At 38.9% G+C, this 16,880-nt stretch overlaps 1 protein-coding gene across 1 annotated transcript; it reads left to right on the top strand.

Annotated features, from left to right (window-relative positions):
* Positions 1–45: 45 nt before the first annotated feature.
* fam193b (family with sequence similarity 193 member B) lies at positions 46–15,777 on the top strand. Its single transcript, XM_067457150.1, has 10 exons — positions 46–409; positions 2,466–2,741; positions 4,196–4,379; positions 6,609–6,824; positions 8,054–8,462; positions 9,653–9,839; positions 9,946–10,179; positions 12,593–13,613; positions 13,719–13,794; positions 15,299–15,777. Exons 1-10 carry the CDS (start codon positions 236–238, stop codon positions 15,393–15,395), a joined length of 2,874 nt encoding a protein of 957 aa, XP_067313251.1. The 5' UTR covers positions 46–235; the 3' UTR covers positions 15,396–15,777.
* The last annotated feature ends 1,103 nt before the right edge of the window (positions 15,778–16,880 follow it).

A 16,880-nucleotide genomic window follows, 5' to 3' on the forward strand; every position in this document is an offset into this window, starting at 1 on the left:
TTGCCATCAGTACGTGCGACCCCTGAACCTGTTCGAGTGTGTGTGAGAGAGAGAGAGTGTGTGTGTGTGTGTGTGCGTGCGTGCGTGCGTTTGTGCGTGCCAGCCCTCCGCCATATTCACTGTTGTCTTGCCTTGAGAAAGAACAGGGAGCATTCGCGACTGCCCACAAGAACCGAAACTGTGTTTATACATCGAACCTGGAGACCAGCCGACGGGCATAATACGGACTAAAGCGATGGCGAGGAAAAAAAGCAAGCAGCAGGGCGTCGGGGCCAAGGATTTAGTATCGGGACAGCAGCAGCAGAGCCTGTCGAAGAAGCCCGGCGATGCGGGAGTAGCAGCAGCAGCAGCGGCGGCAGGCGGCGGCGCTGGCGGTGGAGGAGATGCAGGAGCGAGCAGGACCAATCAGGTAGCTAATGCTAACTCGTCCATCCAACAGCACATCTCCTCGAGCCGGTTCGCGCTGTTAACGACTTGATTTTTTAAAACTATTTTAAGGGGCGCTTCATCAAGGGCTTTATTGCACGTGCAGTTATTTGTGTTTTCGCGCTTATTTTACGTTTTGTAGCGCCTGATTAGCGATGTCCAATTCACGAACGACTCGTTCTTTGGAGTCGGATCTTTTATGAATTGGCCGAATCGATTCACAACATCGGTTTAAACGATTCATTCGCGAATCGAACGGAATCTGTCAGAATAGTTCTGGGGTCAAAACTACTGATTTGACAGCCGTTTTCAGAAATGCACGTTTCGTAGTGAGCGAATGCCGGCATGTAATGTGATAAGAATGACGTGGTGAAAATGATTTGTTTTAGTTTAAGCCCAATAACAGAAATGTTAAAAAAACGGAATGGAAACATGTTTACGTTATAATAAATGACAGTCTCAAGTCTCTTTTTTAAAGAATTGCATTTTATTATATATAGAATTTGTCTGAAATATGTATGTATGAAATATGTAAAAATTATTATTGTTTAATGTAAATTATGTTTGTATTATAAAATTATTTTTTTAATGAGCTGGATCCTATTTAAACAAACTGAGCTAGGACATTTGGATTTAATTTTTTAAGGTATATATATATATATATATATATGCATGACACGCTGGGATGTCAGAGACAAATATCTGTTTATCCTAGCATATCATTTGATTACGCAATTACGTCCCGACGTAAAATAATCCCTGAATCTGTTTTTGAACCGATTCTTTGAAACGAACTGTTCGAAAGAACCGTTTCTCGGAAACGAGTTAGATTTCCCATCACTACGTTTGCTCTCGCGCTGCACGGGCGGAGCAGCGCTAGCTCACTCGCCACCTATGCAACGAAATAAATAAATAAATATGTTGCCTTCGATAACCTTTGCCTTTGATAACTCCAAGCAGTGCAGTAGCTAACACCTGAATGTTTTATACGACAGTGATTGTTTAGATATAGCTGGTTCAAGGAAGCTAAACGAAAGTCCATGAAGCACAAAGCTAACAGTGTTGCTGTCGTCTGCTGTTGCTACTACTGAATTATTTCTGTAGAGCTCACGATAAAGCGGCACTGCCACGGTCTCGCTTTATTCGCTGACATAATTACCATGTATCTGTGCATTTAATGACATAGAGGAATATTTACTCTTATGTCAAGGGTTACATTATTGCCATGATTCAGTTCTGGCTGCCTTTAATGGTTACCAACCTGCTATGACATCTGCAACACTGAACGGTACACTTGCAATGTAGAAAAATATTAATTACGTTAAAATGTTTGAGCTTATGCATATACCACTGCTTTTGCCATGATTGGATTGTCTTACAGTGGAGTTGGTATTTGTTTCGGTGGGCAGTTAGTCTCACTGAACCCTTACTTTTTGTTGTTGTTGTTAATTCTATTGTTGAAACAGTTAAAAAAAAACTAATATTTCTTATTTGATTTATGTGTACAGGTCTGTTTTACAATTTAATGACTTATTTGCAAAGAATCATTCAATTAATTATTTAGTTGCTGCTATAAAAAGCTTTTCCAGCTGGTCAGTGGCATTGACTTGAGAGTGAGTGTTTTGTATGAATATTTTTATGAACTGGTTTTAGACAGGCTTCCAAAACACTATGACATTATCTGATCTAGAACACATTAAAATGAGCTTTAGACATAACCAAGCAAATATTTAATGTCTGCAGCGCTTATTTCCTTGTAGAAAATGAATCGCAATATTTGAGGTGGGGGTAATTTATGAATCCATTCAATTTGATGTTACTCTGTTGGATGCTTTTTTCCCCCTGCTGACCACTGAACCACCTGCACAGGATTTTGGGATATCTAATGTTCCCACAGTCTTAAAATACCTGGAAAAATCAGGGAATTTTTGATTTTCAAGCATGAAAAAGTTTTAAAATTGGTTTTCAGATGCAGAGCGCATTACAACTTGTACGACTTGTTTTGTTAACTGAACTCATTTGCTCTGGTGGTCACACAGTCCATGCACACGTGCTGCTTGCTGTGCCATCGGGAGTTTAAAGACTGGGGGGCAGGCCAGGTGAACGGGCTCCCCAGTCACGGGTCCAAACTGGCGGAGGCTGTACCCGCGCTGTCCCAAGCCCTGCTGAGGGAGGTTCCGGGCCGCAAGCTGGCAGACGCCGTGCCTTCGCTCTCCCAGTCGCTTTTGGGTGAAGTGCCACTGTGGATCTGCCAGAGCTGCAGGAAGAGTGTGGAAGAGGAGGAGAGGAGGTCGGTTCAGGAGCAAACTACGCAGGTAATTGAGACAGAATATATTATATGGTCTATATAAAGACTATAGAATGGCAAAAAAAGACATTTCAAACCAAGGAGTAAACAAATCACGAAAAGCCTTTCTGAAAACTAACTTTACTGTTCTAAAGCATTTGTCTGGCTGCCACCAGACCAAGCTCAATTTAAGACTAAACATTGGTCTTGGGAGTCTGCTCCTTATGTTCTACTGCACAAGAGGCGATATTGACGGGCAACGACCCATCGTTTCTCTATCTGTCATCGTGTTAAACCCCCTAATAGCGTGCTGGTTAGCGAAGCCAGTCTGTGATTGGTTACCACAAAAGAGAAGCAGTAGGAATTAATGTACAGGTTTCCAGACTGAGTTGCAGGGCAAAATCAAATCGCCGGCAGATCAGGCTGGGTTTACCCAGTCTACCAAACCATACTTGGTGCTTTGTGATTTTGAAATATCTAATGCAGTGTCATTCAAATAGTACATGTGTGTTAAGTTTCCAAATGGTGTAAGTCTGTACTGTATCAAGAGGTTAATTTTGTCTGGCTTATTTTTATTGGAAGATTTCACTAGATGATTGCGCAGTGTTCATAAAGATTTGCTGATGTTAAGTTTGCTTCTATCCTTTGATTGCGCGAAGAACAATGGTCATGTTTCCGTGAAGTTAACTAAAATCCTCAAAATTGGAATACGGGCTAAAACAGCATTTCCATCCCATGTGTTCAACAAAATCATCTTCCTGGGAAATTGGCGCAAAATATCTGTAATAAATCATTAGTGACTTGCGTCTCATAGTGCGCAGATGAAACGCAATAAACGCTGTCATGCTATCTTGGGTTCGGATGTCTGGTTTTTGGGAATGCAGTCATGCAAGACACTTCAGGGAGGTCATTATACCAAATCATTCTGATGACAGACTTTGGCTCAGGCATTTCATAGTGATACATTTGAGATGCTGTGCGAGGTAATTGGTCATCTGTTTAGTCCAGTTATCCAATCATATCCACTGTTGAGGCAAAGTTTTTTGTTTTTTTGGGGTTTTTTGTGTGTGTGTATCGGGGGATTTATTGGGTAAATGTGTTTCCATCGTAGTTTATGTGCATGTCTTCTTATCAGATACAAAATGTATCCGCCTCAAAGTGTGTACGTTTTTTTATGCACATTTTTATGGGTATCTTGGCATTTCAATCCAGCTTTTTATGCGATATCCCAAAATGCTCATCAAACTAGGTAGATGGAAACATAGCTGGTGTGACCGACACTGTTCCTTCTTTAGACAGGAAAGCTCAGTAGGTCATTGAGGACAATCCTGTGTACATAACACAGGCAAAAAAAAGTCTGATAGAGCTCGCATGTCTAGTGCGACATCATTTTCCGTGCAATTTATAGGTCCCTAACTAATTTTGCAGACTCACATTTTGCTTTCTGTCACTTTTCTAAAAGATGGATGTGTTGTTATCCAGGTGCCGCTGTCCCACTCTTCGTCGTGTAAGTCTCAGAGCTGCGGGAACGGTTATCCGGAGCATAGCTCGGTGGATTGGGACCCCAGCTCCTTCCTCTCAGCGCGCAAACTGTCTGGCTTGTGGAATTCGGCTCATTCTAACGGAGGGTCTCACTGCAACCACAGCACACCTACGCTTTCGCAGGGTATGTCTCCCTGCTCTTTTACGTTATTACATGGCATAATAGAACACTTGATTCTGAATGGTCAATGCAGCATTGGTCAATGCAATTTTATGCGATTTTTTTTTTTTTTGTATAATGACCACTGAAGTAGGGGTGTGCCATATGATATCGTCCACGATAATACCGGTATAAATTTTTACATGATGATAACGTGTCATATTAAAGATATAGCGACGTGATGACGTATGGCGCATTTACGTTCCCTAGCACGCACAACAACACCTGTCTAAGAGTACAGACATGTCAGCCTCCGACGGCGATTTAGTAGTAAAAAGGAGCTACTTGGTCAGCGCTCTTGACATCTGACAAAAATGTGACAACTTAAAGCTGTTATTAATGTTTGCAGCGCAATATTTGGCCGGAAGGGTAACATTGAAGGTTATTTTCGTCAGTCATGGCTCGTTAGATCTAAGTTAGCGCTCTTCCTCTTTTGAGTCAGACACAGAGATAAAGTAGTGCGTAAGATTACATTTATTTGAATGAATGGATTATTATAGCATTTATTTGAATGGATTATCGAGAGAGAGATTTGTGACTGCGTCTGTTCAGCGTCTCTCTAAACACTTGCGTTTATTACTTAAAAATAGTGATGTAACCCCATCGTTGCTGAGAAATACAATGTAATGAGCCAGTAGCTTAGCTATTTCATTGCTAAAAGTTGCGGGACAGTGTTGATAACAAGTTTCTGTGCTCCTGAATCTGCAGGGCGTTCTCCGCGTGTGTGTGTGTGTGTGTGTGTGTGTGTGTGTGTGTGTGTGTGTGTGTGTGTGTGTGTGTGTGTGTGTGTGTGTGTGTGTGTGTGTGTGCTCGCGCGCTCTTCGATAGCCCCGTTTACATGCACACTTGTATTTCATTCCGATTGAACGATTCTGTGGACAGTTTACATAAGACATTTTCAAACCCGAACTGGTGTTACTGTAAGAAACACCTCAGAAAAATAAATTCTTCTGTCAGAGGCTGTTGAAGTAGAAAGTGCCTGACTTTCCTCTTGTCAACATTAACCTACTGTGGTGGAGGCGCGCTGTAATTACCTCACAGAAGGACGCACACTTGATGCAGTCGGGTCAGGTCGTTTACATGAAAAAGTTTATCCCAGCCCTCTCAAACCGATTACAATTTCATTAGGTTTGGGCATTTTTATTACGATTGAGGTGTTTATAATGGAGCATTTTCATTCGGTTTGAAATCTTAAACCTATTACAGTGCTCCATGTAAACGCACCTAATGAAAACAGCACATTAATATAGAAAGATGATTCATCTGACTTGGAACTACCTGTGTGTTACACGATTTTATTGCACACCTTCCAGCCAATCAGAAACGAATATTCAGACAGACCATGGCATAAATTACTTTAGTTATTGCTAAACTAATATGTTATGTTATAGTATTACTTTAGATTTCCAGTGAAAAAAACTAATAACTTGTACCAAGGCTTCTTTGCTTTCATTTGACTCGTGCTGCCTGCGTGTGACTATAAACCACCTTATTATGACAATAGATTTACACTTGGAATTACGTATTATGTTTCAGTAGCTCATTTGAAAAGGATGGACAATGCCCTACATTTTGTTTGCACTAATAAATGCTGCCTACCAGCTGCAATAACCAATAAAACTTTGTTCCATATTTATTTATATATATATATATATATATATATATATATATATATATATATATATATATATATATATAAACATGGAACAAAGTTTTATTGGTATGTGTGTGTATATATATATATATATATATATATATATATATATATATATATATATATATATATATATATATATATATCCTCAAAAATACCGTTATCGCAAATGTTCTTGAAATATGGTGACATAATTTTGAGGCTATATCGCCCACCCCTGACTGAAGGGTCTCAGAAAGACAATTTTCTGCATAACTGTGCAAGTTTCAGGTTTCATATCACTCCATAAGTTCTTCTTTGTTCACAGATGATAAACTCAAATCAATATGTCATGCTCATTAATTGATTTATTTGGCACTAAGCGGTGTAATAAGCAGGATAATGTACAGTCAGACAGGCATTGTGACAAAATAAACCGCTTGAGGGTCGATATAAGACCATTTCGTTTAGTCACTCTGCTGAGTGGTTTTCTTAAGTATTAAATATAATTTGGCTGAAGAAATGAGACAGACCAACTATATTATTTCTTGTCCTGGTAGGCGGAACATTGGGACCAGCTTGTCATGAGAAGAGATCTTCTCATGATGCTCCTGGGAAAGCTGCCAAAACATTCGGGACCAAAGTCTGTCCCTACAGTCATCCCTCATCCCAGAATTCGAATGCGGCTTCTCCTGGGACACTGTCTGCCTCCACCGATCTATGTAAGACCAACCCCAAGCACTTCAAGACAATGTGTCGACGACCAACTCCTCCAGGTGAGAACACCATATGAAATATAGGTAAAAGTTTTTATTGGTTATTGCAGTAGGGATCGTGAGCTTTTTGCAGCATTTATAATAAATTAATTTATAAATATGCTATTTTTCATTGTCAAATTAACATGAACTAATGTTCAATTTACTTGTAATGTTAAAAAATTATCTTTCAAAAGGTTGCTCACAAAGGCTGCATTTATTTGATCAATAATACTGAAATATTGAGAATTATTATTATAATTTAAAATAACTGTTTTCTTTTTTTAGAATGTAATCTATTCCTGTCATGAAAAAGTAGAATTTTCAGCGTCATCACTCCAGTCTTCAGTGTCACATGATCATTCAGAAATCATTTATTTTTATTATCAGTGTTGAAAACTGCTTTATATTTTTTGGCAAACAAAAACTTGATGGATACAAAGTTCAAAAGAACAGAATTTATTTAAAAAAATACATCTTTTGTAACATTATGAAAGGTGTTACTGTCACTTTTGATCAATTTTTGAAAACATTTACTGACTTTAGAAATTAATTTTAACCATGATTATTAATAAAGGCTGTAAAAGTATTGTTCACTGTTAGTTCATGATACCTTATGCATTAATTAACTTAATCATTAAAGTGTTACTAGAATGTCATTTACCATTTTGTTTAGTTGTATTTGCATATGGAATCTGTTAATATCAGATGGTTTTTTTTTTATCTCAATGGTTCTATTGACGTGTTTAGGGAAAGAAGATAATAGATATGCAGGTCAAAGTGCTTGTTCTAATTTTAGCGCAGTGTTGCAGTAGAAAAAATGAAGGCGAATGTGTGGGAGGATATGTATGAATCACTTCAGCTTTAATGTATACAACATTTTTATACAATAATTCATGTACTTTTACCTTTTAAGTTGTTCTTATTGCACATTATAATGGGTGTGAGCCGCAAACCAATCAGATTTACACCATCTCGTAACATACCTAAAGTGACAAGAATGTGTCGGACACATCACTGAAAAGGAAATGTAGCTGCAAAGTGTCACAATTACAAGCACCTTTTGATGTTTAATAAACCATACGCAGCAAGAAATAGAAACCAAGCAACCGATAAACTGTCCCATTGCTTGTTGCTATCACTCAAATTATCGTGAAAGAGTTGATTTACCACTTGTGTCTGGATGCAAACTAACTGTACATCCCCTAAAGACAACAAATTAAAAATATGAATTATGTGTTTCTCTCCAGGTGAAGCTTTCCACCCAAACGATCACCACCAAGCTGCAGACCTGTCAGTGCCGCCCAACAGTCCAACGGGTCTCTCATCCCAGCATTCCTCGCTGCTGCCTCCCAAACAAAACTCCAGTCAGCATGTTCACGTCAGCTCTGCTAGTCCGGGGCTGCCTTCGCACGCTCCGTTCTCTCCGTTGGTACCAAACGTTCACGCTCCCACAACCAAGCACTCGAGTGGGGCGGACAGTCCGGTGGGCCTGCACAAGCCCAGCGCCTGCAAGAATTCCCACATTCCCGCTGTTAGCACGCAACACGGCAAACTCAGCAACTCACTTATAGGCTGCAGTCACCCCTGCAATGGACACAGTAACGGCAGCCCTGTAGCCTCCTCCAATGCTGGTCATCTGACATCTGGAGCATGCAGGTGAGCATCGGTGGGCGTTCATTGGTCATTGCTTGTTTTTATCAAGTAAATTTTCTGTATGTGATAGGGCTTTGTTTAAAATATCAGTTTAGTGGTTCTCATTCTCTTTAAAAAAATTCTAATCGTAAATCCTAGGAATCGATCTTTTAGTCTATGCTGTTTTCAGTTAATGCATGAACAAAACTTCACTTAACGTTATTTGTAGTGTGCCTCCCATCCAATAAATCACAATAAACTGTATGCTTTGTTACGCAAAGTCTTAGCATTCAGAGTCAATGCTAATATAAAATTCAAATAATAAATTTTGCTTCTCTTTAATGTGGCTTGTCAGATCACATCATAGTATATATCATGAAATAAACATGTATGAACATCAGAAGTTATGTTGAAAGATAAAATACTACTTACCGCAATGTCTAATGTAATCACGCAGTCAAGTCTTTCAACCCCAGAAACACGTCAATAAAACAGATTGCAATCACGTAAAATCATATTTATCTCTGAAAAGCCATATAGTGTCCACAGTTCGATTGTTAGCATGCAAAAATGAACTATGAAAAAAGGAGAATTTTGATAAATATATGCAATATTCATTGTATGTTTACTAAATCTGTTTTCACTGTAAAAAAATAAAATAAATCAACCATTACAACAAATTTAAAAAAAACTCAGCCTGCAGCACCGGCGCTCCTTCAGTGAAGTTCAAAGTTTAACACAGACTGTCAGGACATGCTTTAACTGAAAATGGAAATACTTGCATGAATTAGTATCATTATCATATATAGCTTCTGTTCTCTATAGATCAGTCAGTGGATAGAACCTGTAAAATGGCATTTTGCGCTGAGGATGCAGATGCACACACAGTCAAAGCGCATTACTTAAAATAAAGGATTCTCATGTTTCAGTGCCGAGAATCATTGTCGATTATTGTCGTTATCGATTAATAGCATTTTTGTTGTTTAGTTGTTGTAGCCGTAAATATTGAAGTAATGTACCAACTGACAGGGTTCCTTGTATAATTTACAGCTTTAGTTGAACGAATTTTTTTTTTTCCTTGAAGAATTGATATTCAAATGAATCAATATCAAATCAAATTAAATAGCGACCTTAATTGAATTGAATCGCAAGCTTGTGAATTGAAATCAAATCAAGAAAATTTGTGTTGAGTTCTGTTGTTTTGTTTTGAGCAGGGACCAGGCGTGTAAAGGGCACAAGTTGCCCAACGGGTCGTTATGTCACGCTCCACCCTGTGAGCTTGAAGAAGGAGATGATGAGGACAGCAGCTCAGAGCGCAGCTCCTGTGCTTCCTCTTCCAACAATCAGAAGGACGGGAAATACTGTGACTGTTGCTACTGCGAGTTCTTCGGCCACAACGCGGTACTGCTTTACTAATGCTCCATCTTTAATGTTTATACATTGTTCTGACACATTATGTTTGTGCTCTGTCTACCATAAATAAAAGTATTGGTCTTCCCCATTGCAGCCTCCGGCTGCCCCCACCAGTCGGAACTATGCTGAGATCAGGGAGAAGCTTCGGTCCAGACTGACCCGCCGTAAAGAGGAACTTCCACAGAGGCAGGATCTAGACCCGGCAGCACCGAGTGCCATAGACCATCGAGATGTGGATGAACTCCTGGACTTCATCAACAGCACGGAGCCCAAGCCCATCAACAGTGCCAAGGCTGCAAAACGGGCACGGCACAAACAGAAGAAAAAGGTAAACTACAGTAAACTTTAAACTACAGAAATAGTAAGAGTAGTATGCTGCTATGCTATTCCAAACATTTCAAAATATGCTACATGAATATAACTAATTTAAAGTAAATTACACCTTTTTTGTTGAAAATTCAGTTTTGCCATCGCAAAAATAAATGAGCTTTTTAAAATATATTAAAGGCACAGTATGTAGGTTTGGCCACTAGAGGGCGCTTATTCAAATGTAGCTTGACGACACTGAATGAGCGTGGAATCTTAGGATCTGTAGTCTTGATTCTTCACCTCCACAGCCGGTAAAAGAAATGTAATCCAGTGGACTGATTATGCTATGTTAACCACTTTACAAAACAAAAACAAGTGTTGTCTCCGAAGCATGGTAAAAACGTTACTCACTGTGAATCAAGAAAACACGCGATTCAAACAATAAAACTAATGGTTGCACTGTTTAACAATGATTAGTTTTCTGTTTATAAATGTATCCAAACTAGGGTGACCACCTGCTAATAAGCTCAAGGGGGGACAAAGGGTATGTTTCTGAGGGACAATGTGGGACACTGCCACCCCACGGGCAGACGGGCAGATAGTGGTTTACCCATTTCTAGCACATAGCACCTTACATGGTATATTAATAATGCCCTATTCCCCTAAACATGTGTAGGCTAATTGCTGATGTATGCTCATGAATAGGCCAACCAATGTGTATTTTTGACATAATATTTTGAACATTCAATGAATTGACAGATGCACTTCCACTTACGATTTACTTTAGCTATTTTACTTTACTTATTTTTCATTACAATTTATTCACTTTAAATAAATTATAATATCAAATTATAGGATTAGCACAATATGTAGTTGCTCAACACCACAGGAACAGAAAAATAAATAAATAGTTAAGTTAAAGTTAAACTAAAAGTAAAGTGAACTCTAGAGGTTCACGGAATGAGAAGGAGGGGAAGGATGGTGAACTTCCATGTTAGTATAAAGTCTGCACTGCAAAAAAAAAAATATATATATATATTTCTTACTTAGTATTTTTGTCTTGTTTTAAGTCTAAATATCTAACAATTCTTAAATTATGAAACATTACTAGACATGTAAAAAATATTGTCTTGTTTTGGGGGGAAAAAATCACTCAAAATTAAGCAAAATAATATGCCAATGGTGGGAAAAATAATCTTGTTTTCTGCTTGAATTAAGATTATTTTTCTTACCCCATTGTCAGATTATTTGTCTTATTTTAAGCAAAAACTCTTTAAATAGAGGTATTTGTTCCCAAAACAAGACAATTACTTTTGTTTGATATTTTTTATTTATATTTTGGCTAGAAACAAGCGTAATACAAAAATACTAAGAAAAGCATTTTATGCAGTTTGAGTCTGTGTCGTTTGACATCGTATTTTACTATGTCCGATTGAGAGAGACGTTTTGCAAAGGTCAAAAAAAGCTCTCTCGGTCAACACCTTTCAGTCACAAATATTCATTTTCCCAGTCTTTCTTGTACCCACTCCTTCTCTTTTTAGTTGATGATTGCGGTGCCTCAGACTCCATTTTTCGAACAGGAAAGTGAATCTAAAAAGTTCCAAGTGTGTCTGGTATGCACGTGCGTACGCTGTCATGACAACAACGAAAAAGTTGACAACAGCAGTTCAACTGTGTGTGTGGCAACAGTAGTGTGCTGAACTGTCAAGTAATGTTGGTTTGGCTACCTGAGGCACGAGGATATAGAGCGACCAACTTTTTGAGCAAGCATGCGTGACACGGTCTCAATTTGCGGGACGCATAAATTTGGCTTCATACGCTGTGCGCGCACGCGCTACGCGGGACGGGTGGTCACCCTAATCCAAACAGTTGCTAGCCTATATAAATACGTACTACATTCAATGGTTTCTACGGTAATCAAGAGTAGCGCAGATATGACGGCGATGCAATGGCATGGTCCGTTACGCTGAATTCTCTGGATTTGAACATTGTTGCAAACATTTGGGATAATGTAAGTACACAGGTTAACAAAATATATGACATTGTTCTAGTGTCTTTTGGGATATTTTAATCTAAAAATCTTAAATATTGTGCCTTTAAAACAAAAATAATTTCTGTATTTTTCACAAATGTTCATATTCAATTTGTTTTATTATTTAATTAATTTTTTAATGTTTGAATGGTTGTGTGTATGTGTGCTTCAATAATGTGCATAAAACATTACTATTTTGAGTTTCTGTTTCTAATAAACCACTGAATTCTAACATGATTATGTTGTTTTGTACCTTTTGAAGCTCTGGCTTTTTTGATTTCCAGAAATAGATTTTTTTGAAGACAACTTGCCAGTTGTAGTCTTTATGCAAATGCAGCTTTGACTCTTCCAACTTTCTTTTTAAAAGTATGATTGTAAATGATTTCTCAACTTTGAACAGGAGAAGGAAAGGGCTCTTCAGGGCAGCGTTGAGGCATCCAGTAGTGAACCCCGCTCTGCATCTCCCACCGACCCCGCAGAAGATTCGACTCGAGATGGGGAAGCGAACAGACTGTTGGAGTGGCCTCAGCTGGAGCTGGAGCGAGTTAACAGTTTCCTGACCAGCCGGCTGGAGGAGATCAAAAACACCATAAAAGACTCCATCCGTGCCTCCTTCAGCATGTACGACCTCAACCTGGACGTCAACGACTTCCCAAAGAAGGCGGCGACACTGGAAGGAAACCATCTGCTATCTCACCTCAACGGATCTTCTGATCTGCAGCAGATAGACTTGGATCTGGCCCCGCTCTCGCTGAGAAACTTCAAGAGAGACCTAGACATAGTAAACGGTTGGGAGGACACCACCACTGCAGCCAAAGACATCCAGAGGCTCAACTCCACACCTAGTCTTTCCAAGCTCATCCGTGTTCGGTCACCAGAACGAAGCCCAGTCATGGGTTCAGAGTCCATCCAGCCTGGTGCTGTGTCTGCTGCTAAACCCAACGATTCAGTTCCTGAAACCAAGACCTCAACTGCAGCCGGACCCAAGACGAAGAAGGGTAAGAAACAGCAGAATCAGCGGCAGCAGGACCAGGCGATGCAGGAGCAGGTGACCAGTACGAAAGCAGCAAAAACTGAGATGCACAAAGCGCAGGAAACAAGGGTAGCTGATTCAGATAAGAGCACCAAAGGTGGATCCAAACAGAATCACCAGACTCAGCCCCTGGCAGACTCGCAAAAAACAGGAAATAAGAGAGCAGAAGAGGTCAAAGTGTGCAAGCAGTCATCCAACGGAGCCTCAAACGGTCACCATAATACAGGGTCTAACATGCAGAGGGGGAAGAACGAACTATCAGACACGCGGGACGTAGACACTAAAACCACCTCCAACACTCCTAGTTCGCAGCAGCAAGCACAGCAACCGAAGGGAAAGACTAAAAATAAGAACAAAAACAAGACAGAAAAGTCAAATAATGCAATTGGTACGTGACCTTTGGGAAATGGCAAATTGGTCTGATCTGTTTAATCATTTTAATCTCGACAATTTCCAGGTCCTCATTATTTTTCTCCCTCTTTATCCCTGGTAGATGATGTGTTCCTTCCCAAAGATGTTGACCCTACGGAAATGGATGAGATCGATCGTGAGGTTGAATATTTCAAGAGGTAAAGCCCAGTCATTAACAAAGACAAACTGCTCTTGTATTAGCTGCGTTTCTTAAAGGATTAGTTCACTTTAAAATTAAAATTTGCCCATGATTTACTCGCCCTCAAGCCATCCTAGAGGTATATGACTTTCTTCTTTCTGATGAACACAATCATGTTATTAAATGTGGGTTAGTAAATCCTGACGCTTCCACACTTTATAACGGCAGTGACTGGGTCCATTGAGTTTGAAGCTCAAAAAAGTGCATCCATCCATTACAAACGTACTCCACACGTCTCCAGGGGGTCAATAAAGGCCTTCTGAAGCCAGACAATCAAGTTTTATAAGAAAATATCCATATTTAGGAGTTTTAAAAAAAGTAAAGTATTCAACTTACGGAAAAAGCGTTACTGGCACGACATGTGACGAGAACGTAGCACAAGCATTTGAGAACTGCGAGAAATGTTACAATTTCTGCTTAAGTTGAATACGCAAGGCGGTCTGGTGGCAGCTGGATATTTTACTTTTTAAAGTTTTAAATATGGATATTTTTCTCACAAAACCCCATCGATTAGCTTCAGAAGGCCAGCTTAACCTTCCGGAGCCATGTGGATTGCTTTTATAATGGATGGATGCACATGTTATAAGCTTCAAACTCCTGAGTCACTATAAAGCTTTGAAACATCAGGATATTTATTAATATAACTACAATTGTGTTCATCAGAAAGAAATAAGTCATATACACCTAGTGTGGCTTGAGGATCGGTAAATCATGGGGTAATTTTCATTTTAAAGTGAACATATCCTTTAAGACAAGCATCACTATTATTAATGCTGATTTAGGATACAATACAGTTTATTTTAGTTACATTTTATATAAATATTTGTATAAATGTATATCTGCTCTTAAATGGTGATTACTGACAACTGTAGGTACGCTACAGTCCAAAGTTTTTTTTTTTTTTTAAAGCAATTAATACTTGTAGTCAGCACGGATGCATTAAATTGATCAAAAGTGACCGTAACAAGATTGTATAATATTACAAAAGATGTTTCATATCAATTTTTCAACTTTTCTGTTCATCAAAGAATGTTTTTAAAGAACAAAAAATGCAACAAAAATATTAAGCACCACAAATTTTTTGTATATTGATAAAAATAAATGTGTCTTGAGCTGCAAATCATCGTATTAGAATGATTTCTTCTTCTTAGATAGAATGTGACACTGAAGACTGGAGTAATGATGCTGAAAATTTAGCTTTGGATCACAGAGATAAGTTGCACTTTAAAAAACATTAAAAGAGAAACTTTTTTTTTTTTATTGTAATAATATTTCATAATAGTTATGCCAGTTAGAACACATTTGATGCTTAATATACAGTTATGCAAAATGTGATTTTTGTAATTTTTCCAATGAGTTTTCACTGTTTATGGACCAAGGGAAATGTCATTCTCGGAACCAGAATGTAAAAGTCTCACTTTTTTGTTTGACTTTCTTTTAATTTCTCCATTTTTTTTCTGTAGGTTTTGCCTTGACTCTGCTAAACAAACCCGGCAGAAGGTGGCCGTGAACTGGTCCAACTTCAGCCTCAAAAAGATGCCCTCAAATGCAGCTCAGTAACAGATGGGTGGTGGTAAACAGACCCCCCTCCCCTCCCAGCAAGACTGTACTAAAAACCAGTTTGGCCTTTTGGTTACTGTACTTAACACTCAATTGGCCTACGGTTGCTCCCTCTCACAGCCCTTTCTGCCTCTATGCCACGGGACCTTGATTTTTGACCACCAGTCATCAAACACGTTTTCGTTATACCTGTTGTTCGTGGGGGATCACACTGCACCCTGACCTCAGTCCGAAAACCTGCATCTTGTTATTGCAAAACAGTCGCTAATACACGTTTGGGTACTGATCCAGTTCATCTATATGCTTTATATGTTGTATGTACACAGTTATTTTACAATAAAATGTTTTAAATTTGCAACAATGGCACGGTTTGACACATCAAGCCTTTTTCAGCTGGTCATTTTAAAAGGTACTTCTCTGCTTGCAAATCACCATGCATTTTGCAGATGCCACTCACCCTGCAAATATACTGTAGTCTTAGAATAGATGCAAAAAATGTGGGTTTTTAATACAAAATTCAAATTGCTGTATCATGTCTGATTGTCATAATGGAGGTAAAAAGGCAGCAAAGACTGTTGTGTTCACTGATGTGTTTTAGTTTGTAGTTTGTCCATGTGAAATGCAAAGATTTGGATAGACTAAACCATACCACGTCATTTCACAGTCGACTTTGTAAAGCCGTGCACATGAATTTGTTGTCCTTTCGAACAACAACTAGATTATCAGTACCTGTGCTTACAATGTATGACATGTCAAACTTGTTTTATAACTTTGGACATTTTCAAGAAAAGAAAAAGGTATCAACACTAAAAAGAAGCTGATTTTAAAGATCTGTGTCCGTTGATGGTCCCTTTTATACGCAAATTTGAAGGTTGAGTAGATGAGCTATGTTTCCTTTGCATGATGATGAGTAAAACTGACGAGGATAGGCTACTACAAACCTCTCCCATCTCCTTCACCAGTGTATGGAATGCTGTTCAAAACTGACTTTTAGACTGGCAAAATTTCTTGATTCCCAGAGCAAAATCTTTTTAAAATGGTAGTGTCCCTGCTGATCCTCCCATGTGTTGGTTTGGATAAAGTTCTGTGCTGTGACCACGTTCTTGTTGTGAGTTTCAGTTTGTAGTTGGTTCTCCAGCAGTGAACACCCTTGTTTTGGCCGCATGACCTCGTTTTGTTCATCCCAGACACTAGCAGTAGCTCTGCTCGTGTGATTTCAGTCCACTAATGCGTGACAAGTTCAGACCTGTTTTCACTTGTTACATTTGCAATCAAGAACATTTCATGATGATTTAAGACTTTCTCAGTGGTACGGCTGATTTCCCTTTCCATAGCTTTGTATGTCTGCGTCTTTTTTTTTTTGTTGTTGTTGCTTTTTGCTGACCCCCTTCTGGTAAAAATCCCAACTACAGATATGACATTATGTTGAAAATTAGGGTCTCTGGGTTTATCATAGTCTGAATCTCCTTTGATGGATCGAGATCT

This window comes from Pseudorasbora parva, chromosome 11 (genome assembly GCF_024679245.1).
Source record: "Pseudorasbora parva isolate DD20220531a chromosome 11, ASM2467924v1, whole genome shotgun sequence".
NCBI classification, from domain to species: domain Eukaryota; kingdom Metazoa; phylum Chordata; class Actinopteri; order Cypriniformes; family Gobionidae; genus Pseudorasbora; species Pseudorasbora parva.